At 35.8% G+C, this 12564-nt stretch overlaps 1 protein-coding gene across 4 annotated transcripts in view; it reads left to right on the top strand.

Annotated features, from left to right (window-relative positions):
* The window catches only part of ARID4B (AT-rich interaction domain 4B), an 88564-nt gene that overhangs the window by 50422 nt on the left and 25578 nt on the right, over window positions 1–12564 (top strand). For 3 of the 4 annotated variants that reach the window (XM_080615736.1, XM_080615735.1, XM_080615734.1), the window contains exons 10-16: window positions 668–741; window positions 1576–1721; window positions 4802–4874; window positions 5929–6023; window positions 7110–7207; window positions 7415–7682; window positions 8719–8891. In XM_080615736.1, coding sequence (XP_080471862.1) covers window positions 668–741; window positions 1576–1721; window positions 4802–4874; window positions 5929–6023; window positions 7110–7207; window positions 7415–7682; window positions 8719–8891 — 927 coding nt within the window. Of the gene's footprint in view, window positions 1–667; window positions 742–1575; window positions 1722–4262; window positions 4342–4801; window positions 4875–5928; window positions 6024–7109; window positions 7208–7414; window positions 7683–8718; window positions 8892–12564 lie in introns of those variants that run through there. The other variant, XM_080615737.1, reaches the window with a different exon arrangement.

The following is a 12564-nucleotide window of genomic DNA, read 5'->3' on the forward strand; positions in this document are numbered from 1 at the left end:
ATTTTTAAAGTTACAGCTATTCATTGTACTTGGTTCAATTTAACAGAACGCTGTTGCAGAAAAGGGTATTGAAATATTTAACAGTTTCATTGAGGTTTAATTACTAAGTCTAGGTGGTTGCTTTATCATTTGATAGTTACTCAAGCATCAGTGCACATCACTGGAGAAACACACATAAGCATGTACACAACGTAAGCATGTACCCCCCCAAAGCTGCAGCTCAGATTTGTTTCCTTGGATATAGCCATAGTAGAAATTAAAAAGTGCTTTGTTCTTCCAATTTAGAAGTCTTTCATACTGACAATTTATGCTAATACTCATTTATGTTTTAAGCAAGGTAGGGTCTTACTGTTTGTGGGTGAGTGGTTACTTGCTAAATTATTACAAGGTTTTTGTTAAGTAATATATATTTAAGAGATTCCAGAAACTGCCTGTTAATAGAAGAATAATGCTATCTTTAATATGCAGTGAGTGTATGTGGGTGGTCTAACCACCTGACTAATACTGTACCAGACTAACTTCATAGAATTGTCAAAATATGCTTCATATGCTGCTTCTGCATGTTTAGTAAGGGTGTTAGCCGTAGTGATAGCTCTGTATTAAACTGTTAATTTAACTCAAAAATATTTTTAAATCTCTCTTTTTTAACACTTTCTAAATTATCTAGTGTTTCTGTGCCAAGAAAAGATGTTCGGGAGATCAGTGAAACTTCACCAAAGCCTGATGCATTGTTAAAACAAGGTAAAATTAACTTCCTGTGTGAAAACACATGAGTATGTAATTACTTTGTTATGTAAATTGGACCAATTTTATGGTAGGTTGGTTCATATCTTAAAAATGCTAAAATATAGGGTCTTTTCCTTCTGTAATGTATTGAAGTAGAATACCTCTGAAAAGCTAGAGGAATTTTAAACAACCAACCACAAAAAACCAAAACAACAAAAGACCCCAGACAACCCCCTCCACTCTACCACACTTGTTTTAAATGTAGACTTGTCAAACAAAGGGTGTAATGACAAGGCACAATGGCATTACACATTATTTAGTATTTGGCCTCTTGCATTAGATCTTCGTAGAGTTATTCTCACCATAGTACCCCTAATAGTTGTAAGTTGCATTTATGCACTCTCAGGAAACTGGAATTGTGGATTCATTTGAAAGCTTCAGTTTGTGTAATCAAACTCTTAAAATTTGCTTTTGCTTATCTCTTCCTCCTCTTCTCTATACGATATATGTAAACCACAGTGTAATCCTGTTGAAACAGGGATTCTCTCAATGAAATTTTCATACATGCCCTAATACAGAAGATCCTTATATGTGTCAATTGACACTAACATGGTAATAATCCTAATAATAGCTCTGAATAATTTGATGTGCAGAGAGCACTAGGCCAGTTTGGTTGGGTAAGACAAATAAGGATGAACAACATGGAATGGTTGTTGTGGTTCTTTGAATTTGGTGGTGGAACTGTTAATTAGCAGTCCTTCCTCCCCACCCCCAGCTATGTTTTTTGATTAAAACATTTGGTCAAACTGGTATTTCCTGCAGTGCTAACAAATGCTGGTCCTTCTACAGCTTTTGACCAAGCCCTTGAATTCCGTAAAAACAGAACTGTTCCTAGTAACTGGAAAACAGAATTAAAAGAAGACAGCTCCAGCAGTGAAGCTGAAGAAGAGGAAGAGGATGAAAAAGAAAAAGAGGATAACAGCAGTGAGGAAGAGGCAAGTGAAGTTAGTAAAGAGCTATGCTCTTTAAGCATCATCTTTACACAGCTGATAAAATATTACCAATGCTGTAATATTTAAGTAGGGCTTTTTAACATTTAAGAACGTGTATCATGTTAACACAGGCAACACAGTTAACGTATGAAACTAATGTCTCTCAGCTTTCAAAATCTTTATTCAACAAAGATCAGTTGATGTGAAAGTATCAACTTAAAAATCTAACAAATATCTTTGAGTCATTAAGCAAAACCCGTGTGGTCAAAAGACTGAGTCATTAGGGACTAATGAAAAATAGAAACTAAAATTCAAAGGAAGATCCTGTTTTAAAACTTTCCCATGCTGATCTTACTGCAGTGGCAGAAGGGTTGTATTATATATATTGTGTGTATATATATAGTATGTATATATATTGTGTAAAGGCAGTAGCATTACTTGCTAGGGTCTGAGCAGGGTGAAGAAGGGTAGATTCTGGTGTCTGCTGTCTCATGCATATTGTTTTTTCTAAAAGAAAAAGGGTTCCCTTTATTTCTGTTTCTAAATCAGACTTACCTGCTAGCTGTTAAATGGCTATCTTGTACCTGGGAAGATCTGTGTAGCTAAAAAAATACTTGTTTCTGATAAAGGATATATGGTGTTTAAATTATTTCTGATGACTTTAAAACAAGATCCTCTCTTCTAGCACTGGCCTAATTTTATGTGTTGCAAAAAGCATGTAGCTACTTTTCTGGATTTCATTTTCATATGTATGAACCACTTTCTTTTACCTTTGTGACATGGACAGATACATTAGAGACTGCAGAGTGACCTGCTTGCACTGTGGTTGTCTATCTTAGAAATAAGCAAAGATGGAGAGTATGATATGCGTGCTTCAAACCATTATCCAAGAAACCTTGTTATTTAACTTACTGATTGTTTAAGAGCTGCTGTAGATGTTCAGAGATTACTAACAGGTATTATTATCAAAGTATAATATGCACAGATTCTGTAGAGACTGAAAAAGTGAAAATGCTTTTCAGAGGCATGCAGGGTCTTAAGCTTTCCCCCTGAGTGTACTTTCTTAGAAAGTTTGCTTGATTGCTATTGGGAAAATTGATAAGGAGTATCCACTTGCCATTCTGGCATCTCTCTGCATTATCACATTTGAGATGTAAGAGTATTCTTCGGGCATTGGATCTTATGATTGAGAAAGGAGTGACAGTGTTTTATTCTGCCTCTTCATGATGTTTACTTTAGTTCCCCATATATTTAAAAAGTATACATTCCTTCTTTAAAGCTTTGTTTGGCTTCTTGAAGGTTTAGTTCAATGACATTCCCCGACACCCCCCAATGCTCTGTGGGACCATTTTCTTATGGTTCTTCTGTGTGAGGAACATGAGAAACCCAAGTAGGTGGTCGTGAGCTTTTTGCCAGTGATCCATCATATGCTGGGAAAAGTCCTTTCCAAGTAGCTGTTATGGGAGATTAAAACAAACAAAAACCAAACTCCAAAGCTGGATCCATTCCACTCATTTATTTTCTATGGCAGGTGGATTGTGAATGTTCTTAACCAGGAGTTTATCAGTACGATATGCAGAGATGTAGCATCACCTCATACCTGTTGTTGAAGAATTGCTAGGTGTGCCTGATTTCTGACGCCCCTGCCCAGTGATGCTATATCTAGTTTACTGGTCATAGTTCTTTATCCAGACTCTGCTTGCTCGTTGAGTAGCCTGCTCAGAGTTCCACCGATATGCTAGGTATCACCACGTAATGGTGGTTCCTCCTGGAGAATTTCGCCTTTCATTGCCTTTGCAATATTTTCATTGCATTTCCATTGATAATTATACCTAAATGACAACTGTTTCAGCATATCATGAATACTGAGCATTCTTCATTTTTGCTTGTTTTCTCTGGTATGTCATTTAAGTGCATCTAATGGAAGAGGAAGTGTAGAATTAAGAAAAAAACCTTCTCACTGGTGATAGTTATAACCTTCGTTGACCTTATTTTCAGGCATCCATCTCTATTAAATTGCTTCAGCAGATGTTGAGGCGTGCTGTTTTGTTTTTTGTTCTTTTTAATAGTGATATCCTGTTTCTATTGATTTCTCAACAGTTGCTATAACTTTAAAGGCAGTAAATTTTGTCACTTTTCTTCAGGGTAGGTGAACCTTTAATAATTAGTACAAGGAAGAAGTTGAATGGATAATAAACATGAATGAAAATACAGTGAAGAAAAATACTTTATTTTAGATTTTTCTGAATAACTTCTATTAATTATTTTTTGGAAACTTCGCAGGTAGTGTTTAAAAAGTATGCAGGAAACTTAACATGTATTTGGTGTATTGTTTTGAAATAACATAGTCATCAGAATTTCTAAGAATTAATATCTTACGCTGCTGGTTGTGGCAAGTCACATTTCCTAATGAAATGATAGTGTTACAAAATAAGCCATAGTGCTTTGTTGTGAAATTCCACTGTTTATTAAACTTAATAAATCTAATAAAAAGGTTTATTAATGCAATGAACTGAACATTCAAAATATCCATTGTTATTTCAGTTCTGGGATTGATCCTGCTCACCACGCGTTCAGCCGGTACCCCATGGCAGTATGCATGCAGTGCCATTGGCTGCGGTTTGTCAGTACTGTGGATTAAAACCCCTAAGAAAGTGCAAGCACCATTTTCTCTTTCACTTTGTTGCTGAAAGTGACATAGTGTATCCGGGCATCAAGAAGTCACTTAAGTGCAGCAGAAATAGACCTGAGATTTCTGATAAAATCTCTTGATCATTGATAGTGGTGTCTCCCAGACTTTCTGTGTAAATAGACAAAATTAAGAATACATCTTGTTTTATCTCTTATGGTACTTCACTGATCAATCAGGAAACGCATTTCAGTGTGTCTTTACAGTTATTGTTTTATATATTTTGAAAAACTGTTTGTAGTTTGTAAAACTTACTTCAGTGCGGCATAGCACTGTATAGTATTCTGTTGCTGACTAGAGCAAACCAACCTTGAGCATTTGAACCTACATTGTCAGTGTCATATATTTCTTAATGAAGGCTTGTAACTCAGAATGTGTGCGTTGCTTTATACAGGAGGAAATTGAGCCATTTCCTGAAGAACGAGAGAACTTTCTTCAGCAATTGTATAAGTTCATGGAAGACAGAGGTAGGCATTTGAATCTTTGACTTGTAGAAGCTGCAGATAGATGTATTGCTTAGCAGTACTTTGAAGAATTGAGTCTGTAAACAAGTAGTGCTTTGCAGTTCAGTTTTGGAAACGGTGAGACTGTATTAATCTCTTCCAACTTCCCCACTATTTAGAAGATAAGTCTGTCACTTGACTCTTCTCCTAAAACACAGTCACTTATTCCTGCTTTCAGAAATAAATGACAGTACTTCATATATCCTAGTATTACTTTCTACTGTGTATGTATAGTGTGTACAATCAAACATTAAATATCCTCAATCATATTAATGTCTGTGGTCAGTTTAATAAGCTTAAAATAAATAAAATTTAAGCTCCACTTCTTAGGATCATGGAAAAAAGCATTTACTTCGTGCTAATTTTCTTGCGTGAATCCTGATAACTTAAATGCATGAGCATTATCAGTAAGGTCGATTGAAATTGTTAAAAGCAAATGCCATTTATCCTGTTAAACCTTTACCAGGTATTTAGACACTGCACTAGAAGTACAGTGTCTGTGGAGGCAGGGGTGAAGGTGTTTGTATTTAAATTAGTAGTATAACTAGTTAAATTAGTATTTTTTTTAATTGCACTTTGGATTGAGGAGCTGTTTACAAGAGAGGACAATGTGGCAGCTACTACAAGTACAGTAGCATAGGAACTTTCAGCTCTTTGAAGCTTTGTGGGATTTGCTCATGGGGGGATTTTTTTAGTTGTATTGAAAGGAAGACACTGATACTTCTACATTTAGTTGTTCAGTAGGTGAAAGACATGTATAATACAGGGAGCACGAAAAGTTGCATCATTTGTGGATGTTCAGTAATACATGGAAAAATGCATTATAGGAATTAAACTACATTACTGAATTACAAGGAAAATGGGTTATTAAGACTCTTGAGTTTGTTTAGTTTCATGAGAAGAAAGTGCCAGATGCATGAGGTGATCAGAGGGAGCCTACAACACTACACTGTATTTAATATGGTAGTAGTGCCTATTAAAAAAATGCTTTAAAACACCATGTTGTCTTCCTTCACAGGGACTCCTATTAACAAACGACCTGTACTGGGATATAGAAATTTGAATCTCTTCAAATTGTTCAGACTTGTACACAAGCTTGGAGGATTTGATAATGTGAGTATTAGTATGATGAGTATTCCAGAGCCATAAAATCTCAGGGTGCTGTTTAAGTAGTGATAAAGAAGCAATTCACACAGGAGCTCGAGATACATGGAAATTGAATACTACAGCTATGTAAGACACCCTGTAACAGCTGAAAAACATGATGTAATGGGAACGAAAAACTAATCATATTCTAAATAAATTACACATCTACTCAACATGTTTAATTATTGCTGCATAAAATCAGCCAGCATCTGTGGTTTCGTGATATTTCAGGAAATGTTTGTCTGATAAAGTTGTTACCTCAAAGTGAAAAAGAGTCACTAGTGAATAAAATCTCAAAGACAAGTAATGTAGTGTAAAGTCTGATGTCCCTATCTGTTCTGGGCACTACGTAGGATAGGAGGATGCGTTGACTGGGATTAGTGGGATTGATTGGTCTTGGAGCAGTAATTGAAGCATATGGAATTCATGGCCAAGCAGGTTCTGTTACTGCTTTAGACTGGTTCCCATAAACTTAGTCTGTCAGTTGAGAAGATATTTTTGTACAGTGGCACCTTTCTGATATACAAGAGAGGATCTTGTACTTGGATATTGCAGTGCATCTGCTTTACCTTCACAGATGGTTAGAAATCAGTGTATTGCACTGTCTTTGACACCAAAGGGCATATTAAGGACTTAGTGAAAGATTGGTAGCCAGTGTATCTGGTGCAGTAGTGCCAGGGCTGAGTATTGTTAATGCTTTGAAGGATTTTTTTTTTTTTCTTTCCAATGTAATTAAAATTCTAACTCTGATAGTTAATAATAACTTTAAGTATAAAATAAAAATTATATACTGATTTTTCTGATCTTCGTATTTTCTTTCCTTTGTTTTATTGCCACCTGGAGAAGAAAACCTGCTATGGCTTACCGAAATGCAGAAATGCTGTATTTCTTAAAGTAATTACATTACAGTGGAATACTGGATGTATGAAAAACAATTTTATAGATCCTAGGAAATTACTTATAATTATTTTCCAAAGTTGTGAACTTTGTCAGCTCAATTTTTTTGTGTCGGTGAGGTAATTTAATAAAATATGACTTCATTTTCTTTACCAGATTGAAAGTGGTGCTGTGTGGAAGCAAGTTTATCAAGATCTTGGAATCCCTGTATTGAATTCAGCTGCAGGATATAATGTTAAATGTGCATACAAAAAGTAAGTAATGAAGCTATAGAGTCTGTTCTAAAACAGCACTAAAATGAACAGAAGCGATCCTGTGGTAGTGGTAATGTACGTAAAGTCCATAGCTTTTTGGTTATAACACAGTTTTTGGGCTTTAAATATACTGTTCGTATTTAGTTTCTGCTAGGTAGCATGTTCTTTCTTGAAACTTGCTTATCGCAAGCAATTTTTTTCTTTTAGATATCTCTATGGTTTTGAAGAGTATTGTACATCAGCTAACATTGAATTTCAAATGGCATTGCCAGAGAAAGTGACGAGCAAGCCTTGTAAAGACTGTGAAAAAGAAAAAGAATTGAAGATGCGTGAAGAACCAGAACAGGATGTAAAAGAAATAAAAGTGGATAAGGAGGAGCGCAAGCAGGAGGAAGTAGCAATAGTACAACAAGAAGAAAAAAAGTTAGCTGAGAATGATAATGAAAGTAAAGAAAATGATAAGCCCTCTGTTCTGGTAAAATATTTTAATGTTCACATTATATCCTGTTTATAAACGAGTCAGGTGGTGTGTTGATAACCATGAATTCATGTCAAGATTGAAATCTTCATAATGGATTTAAAACAAGACAAAAGTGTGCTGTAAACCTAATTCAGAACAACACATTTGGGCCATGTTTATCTATAGGTGCCAGTTTTAGGGGATCATGATGTCAAAACATCTGACTTGTTAGGCAGTAGCTTCAACATTCCATTTGTTTGGTGGCCTCCCAGGTGAAATGGAGACTAATTAGTTTGCAGTTTCAGCCTGATCTGGGTGATACATGCTCGCAGTTAACTACAGTGCTGATACTTCTGGTTTGCATTTAGACATGTTTTTAAGCCCTCATAAATCTTGCTTTTACTCCTCTGTTCCAGTGAAGCTCTGCAAAGACCTGGGCCATATGATGTATGCAGTGATCTAATGTGGTTCAGTGGTCCAGATAGATAAGTGTTTATACCTTTCCGAAGTCTAGTATTGACTCAGTGGTTTTAGCGAAGGAAGTCCAGAGCTATAGGCTGATGTGCTGCACTGTACTGGTGTACACTTTTCTCTGGAAGCAGTGTAGCTCCTGAAGTCAGTGTGCAACACGAGTGTAATGCTTCTGTGTTTCAGTGGCAGCCAGCCCTGGTCTGTCTGTTGGTATGAAGTCTGGGGTAAATACCAGGTGTGCCAGTACTGATTATCTCTGCATCCTAAATGAGCACATACCCTGTGATACGTTTTATCTAGGAATTGCTTTGCAGTTCAGGTCTAAGAGCAGCATGCCTAGGTCATTGTGACAATACTAGCTACGATGCTGGCTGCAACTTTGAAGTCTGTTATGTTTTGTGTGATATTTTAAGAAGGAAAAACGGTGGAGGTACTGTAATTTTAGGAACCCTATAGGCTAGATTATTTTTTTTTTTTTGGTATTTGCTCAAATAGCTTCAGTGTGTCTTATCTGCCTTTTGTTAACTCCTTTGTATTTTTATTTCATCTTGTAAGTTAACTAAAGATTTTATTATCCTAGGGGAACAAAAAAAATTTGACAGATTCTGTGTATACTCAGCCTGATCAAGAAAAGGACTTAAATGCAATCAAAACTGAAGGTGAAACCAAATTAGAAGACAAAGAGGAAGAAAAGATGAAAGAAATGGAAAATCCTACAGTAAATGCAGATGCTGAAGAAAAAGAAAAATCAGGGTAAGTTACACTGTTTAAAATCAACTAAGGCATTGATAGGCGTTCATTAAATTTTACTCTTGTCTGATTTCGAGTTCATATTACATCTCTGTCATGAGTTAGACTCTTACCTTCTAGAGACCTGTGTGTTCCTAACTTTGTCATGGTTAGGGCCATTGAAGTTTGTGGATCTAATTAAAAAAAAAAAAAAAGGCAGCTTAAGTTTTTGCAAGGTCCAGGCCTAAATATTTATAAGCCGAGTGAGAAAAGAACAGATAAAACATAGGTGCCTATTTGATTTAAGACAAAAATATTTCTGCCATTACCAGTAGTATTTGTCTACTTAATTTTGGTACAGATACATCACAAACTTGCAGTTTCCAGCGTTTGTTGTTGAACAGTGGTGTGTTACATGGAACATGGGAGAAGATGGAGGTACCTTGCGTTGCTCAGTAACAGCTTTACCATTGAGTAAGCATGATAATGGCAGGAGTCTCTTGCATAGTCCTTCACACAGGAGTTTTGGAAGTGGGGGACTGAAGTAATAGGGATGCTCAGGGCTGTGTAATCAATGGATGTGTACAGGTGATCTCTGATTTTCATTATGAAACGGACACGGTCTCCTATTTCAGTGCAAAAAAATCCCACCAGTGGTTTTGAATACCAAGTTTTTAAAACAGGATGTAGACAGTGTGTTTAACAACTTACATTCTGGCAGTTAGGACCTTCTTAAGGTCCTTTCCAACCCTAACTATTATAAGATACATAATGTATGATTTCAAGTGACAAGAACACAGAAATGGCCATTACAGGTCACACCAAAGGTCTCTTTTAATACAGTATCTTGTCTTCAACTAAACCCAGTAACAGATGCTTAAGGGAGAAGCTATTACTAGAGGGAAAGCAGATAATTACACCTCCTTATACTTTCACAGCAATCTGTATATCAGGGATGGATTTTTTTGTACTTGATACCTGCTGTTGCCTGGCCACTAATTCCCTTATTCATTTCAGCAATCTTTGCTATTCAGTAAATCAGCTATCTTTATCTTCTGTCTCGATCTCATGAACTCTTAGTGCTTTTTCTGGCCCATTAAGAGTTGTAGGAAAATGGTATAGTTCAGTTTATTAATTTCTGATTCATTGGTAATGGTTCTTTTTTATTTTATTACGGGTTGTGGTTTCCATGTAACAAATGCTGGAAGTATCCTTCTGCAAAATATTTTCATCTTGCTAAATATTTTCAGTGAGATTACATTGGCAATTTCTGGAATTTAGGAATGTGGCATACAGGAAAATCAAGTTTACCTGAACTCAGTTTGGGAGCCTTTTCTCTGTGGGTGTGATTTCATGTGTATCCTATGTGAATTTTTCTTTTTTTGAAAGACCAATTGCTTGAATTGGTTGTATTTTCCATTTCTAACGTGAACTAGATGAGTTGTGCTGTGACAGGTTTGCTAGATTTTCAAAACTATTAAAGACTAATATTTACAATGCTCCTTTCAAAACATATATAACTAAATAGATGGAAAACTTTGCACTTAGAGAATAGCAGTTTTTGCAGTTCCCTAAATTGTATATTTGAATGCGTATCAGTTTGTGACATTACTTCGTGTTTATTTCTATACTTGGAAAGTAAAGGGGCTTAATACTTACTGTCCTATAGTAAATGGTACATAAAATTATAAGCTGCACTTGCTTTTCAGTAATCCTTTCTTGTTTCGTTTTGGTTGGTTGGGATTTTTTTGTCATTTGTGTGTTTTGTTTGTTCTATCCTGATTCATGTCTGTTTGGGTTATTTAGGACATGAAAAAAATGTTACGAGTTTTCTTTGGGTTTTTTATTTATGCAAGTAACAAAAAAAAAAAAAAAAGTAGAAGATACTATTTCCTCTAAATTTTCCCCAATTCATCTGACTGTAACTGAGTTCTTATCCTTCTGTTTCTCTCTACTCATCCAGTAAAAACTCTTCCAAGTAGTATTTTGCTATTGTGATTCATGAAAGATTACGATGAGTTGCTTAGGGTAGACAACGTAGCTCTAAAAATGTATGTAGATGGTAATGTGGTCATTACTGGGTATGTTTCAAAGAATAATTTAAACTTGCAAAAAAGAGACATTGTAGCAGTTAATTGTAAGTATGTATGTCTGTGTAAGTACTGTAGCAGTACAGTTAGTGCTTTCCCCTTGTTTCCTCAGAGATTGCTAGGAAGTACAAAACGTATCAGCTTTAAAGAGGTTTTAAAAGTGTCACTGTCATCTTAAATGCTAAACAATGCTTTTAGCGTTTAGACCATAAAGGCATAAAGGGGTTCTGTGAGCCTGCTGTGCTGGTGGGGATGTTGCATTCCCTTTATCCCCAACTTCATGGGTTAGAAGTGACAAAAGTTGTACAGGGAAGAAGTGCTGTCATTTGAGTTCTTAGTTGAACTGAAATGCAAAATGGAAAAATTGGTATTTTTATTGGTGGAAAAATAAGCACACGCACAAAGAAATTACCCAAAATGTAATCTAAATAGATCACTGTGGACTGGATTTTTGTCAGTGAATTTAAAATGTGTTCCTGGAACCCTTTTTTAAGCTGTGGGTCATTTGTCTTTCACAGTCCTAACCAAATAGAAATCTAATACTATGTAAGACAGACTTGTAGAGTCTGCTATTTGAATTTATGTCTCTAGGACTTTGGGCATCTTCATGTAGATTATTTGTGTATAGAAACAAAGAACCATGAGGACAAAAAGACTTCTGAGTTTCCTCTTGCTGAATTTCTGTCGGGTAAACTAGATATAGTTCCCAGTTTCTCAATGTCAGGAAGTACTACTTGAAGCCAGGTTATTTATTTTCCACAGGGTTTGTTTCTCTGTCCAGTACCATGTTTCTCGGCCCTTTGAGATTTCTGCCACTTGAATCCTGTGTTCCTTTTTGCACAGACTTTATGAATATGATGAAGAGGAGGAAAGGCTGAATATGGTTCTCTTCCTTTATTACACTAAGCACCTGTTTCTTGCCTGCTTGTATCTGTGAACACTGAGAATAGAGATTCAAAGGCAGCTTGCCCCGTATTCTGTGCATGTTTTTCTTAGTTTTGTTTTTGGTGGTTTTTTTTCAGTTTTGTTTTTGTTTTACAGTTCTGTGCAACTTTTAGTCATAAAAACAGTGACACAAAAGGCCAGGAATGTGTCTTCTCATTGGTCTGTCATTTTTGTAAAGATCTCAGGAAGAATGGGTTTGTAAACTCATCCTTTTCTTAATATATAGGAAAAGTTTTCATTGTTTGTTAGTCAGTGAATAAACCAGAAGTTTTAAAATCAAACTTATTCTGAAGTTCCTGGTAGCTTCATGTTGTGGAAGTAATGGTCTTCATATGCAGTACTGCATAGTTGGTGCGATTTTCATTTGTAGCATCTGACGTTAACTGTTGTAACTATTCAAAAACTTCAATCAAAGCCAACAAATTGAGACCTGAGTGGCTTTTCTATACAATGAAAAATGTAAATGGTTGAATGTGTTCCCAAGAGTCTAAAGTCAGGAGCCTAGCAGAGTTTTTAAAAGGTGTGCATTTTTTTAATACATGCTAATAAAAGAAAAGTAAGCCTTGAAATATTTCATAGTAGATACAGTTTGTGAACTGAAGGGTAGGTGAATTGCAAGTTAACCAGTGTTGATAAGAAAATCTTTTACTTTGCTCTAAAGC

This window comes from Psittacula echo (genome assembly GCF_963264785.1).
Source record: "Psittacula echo genome assembly, chromosome: 4".
In the NCBI taxonomy this organism is placed as follows: domain Eukaryota; kingdom Metazoa; phylum Chordata; class Aves; order Psittaciformes; family Psittacidae; genus Psittacula; species Psittacula echo.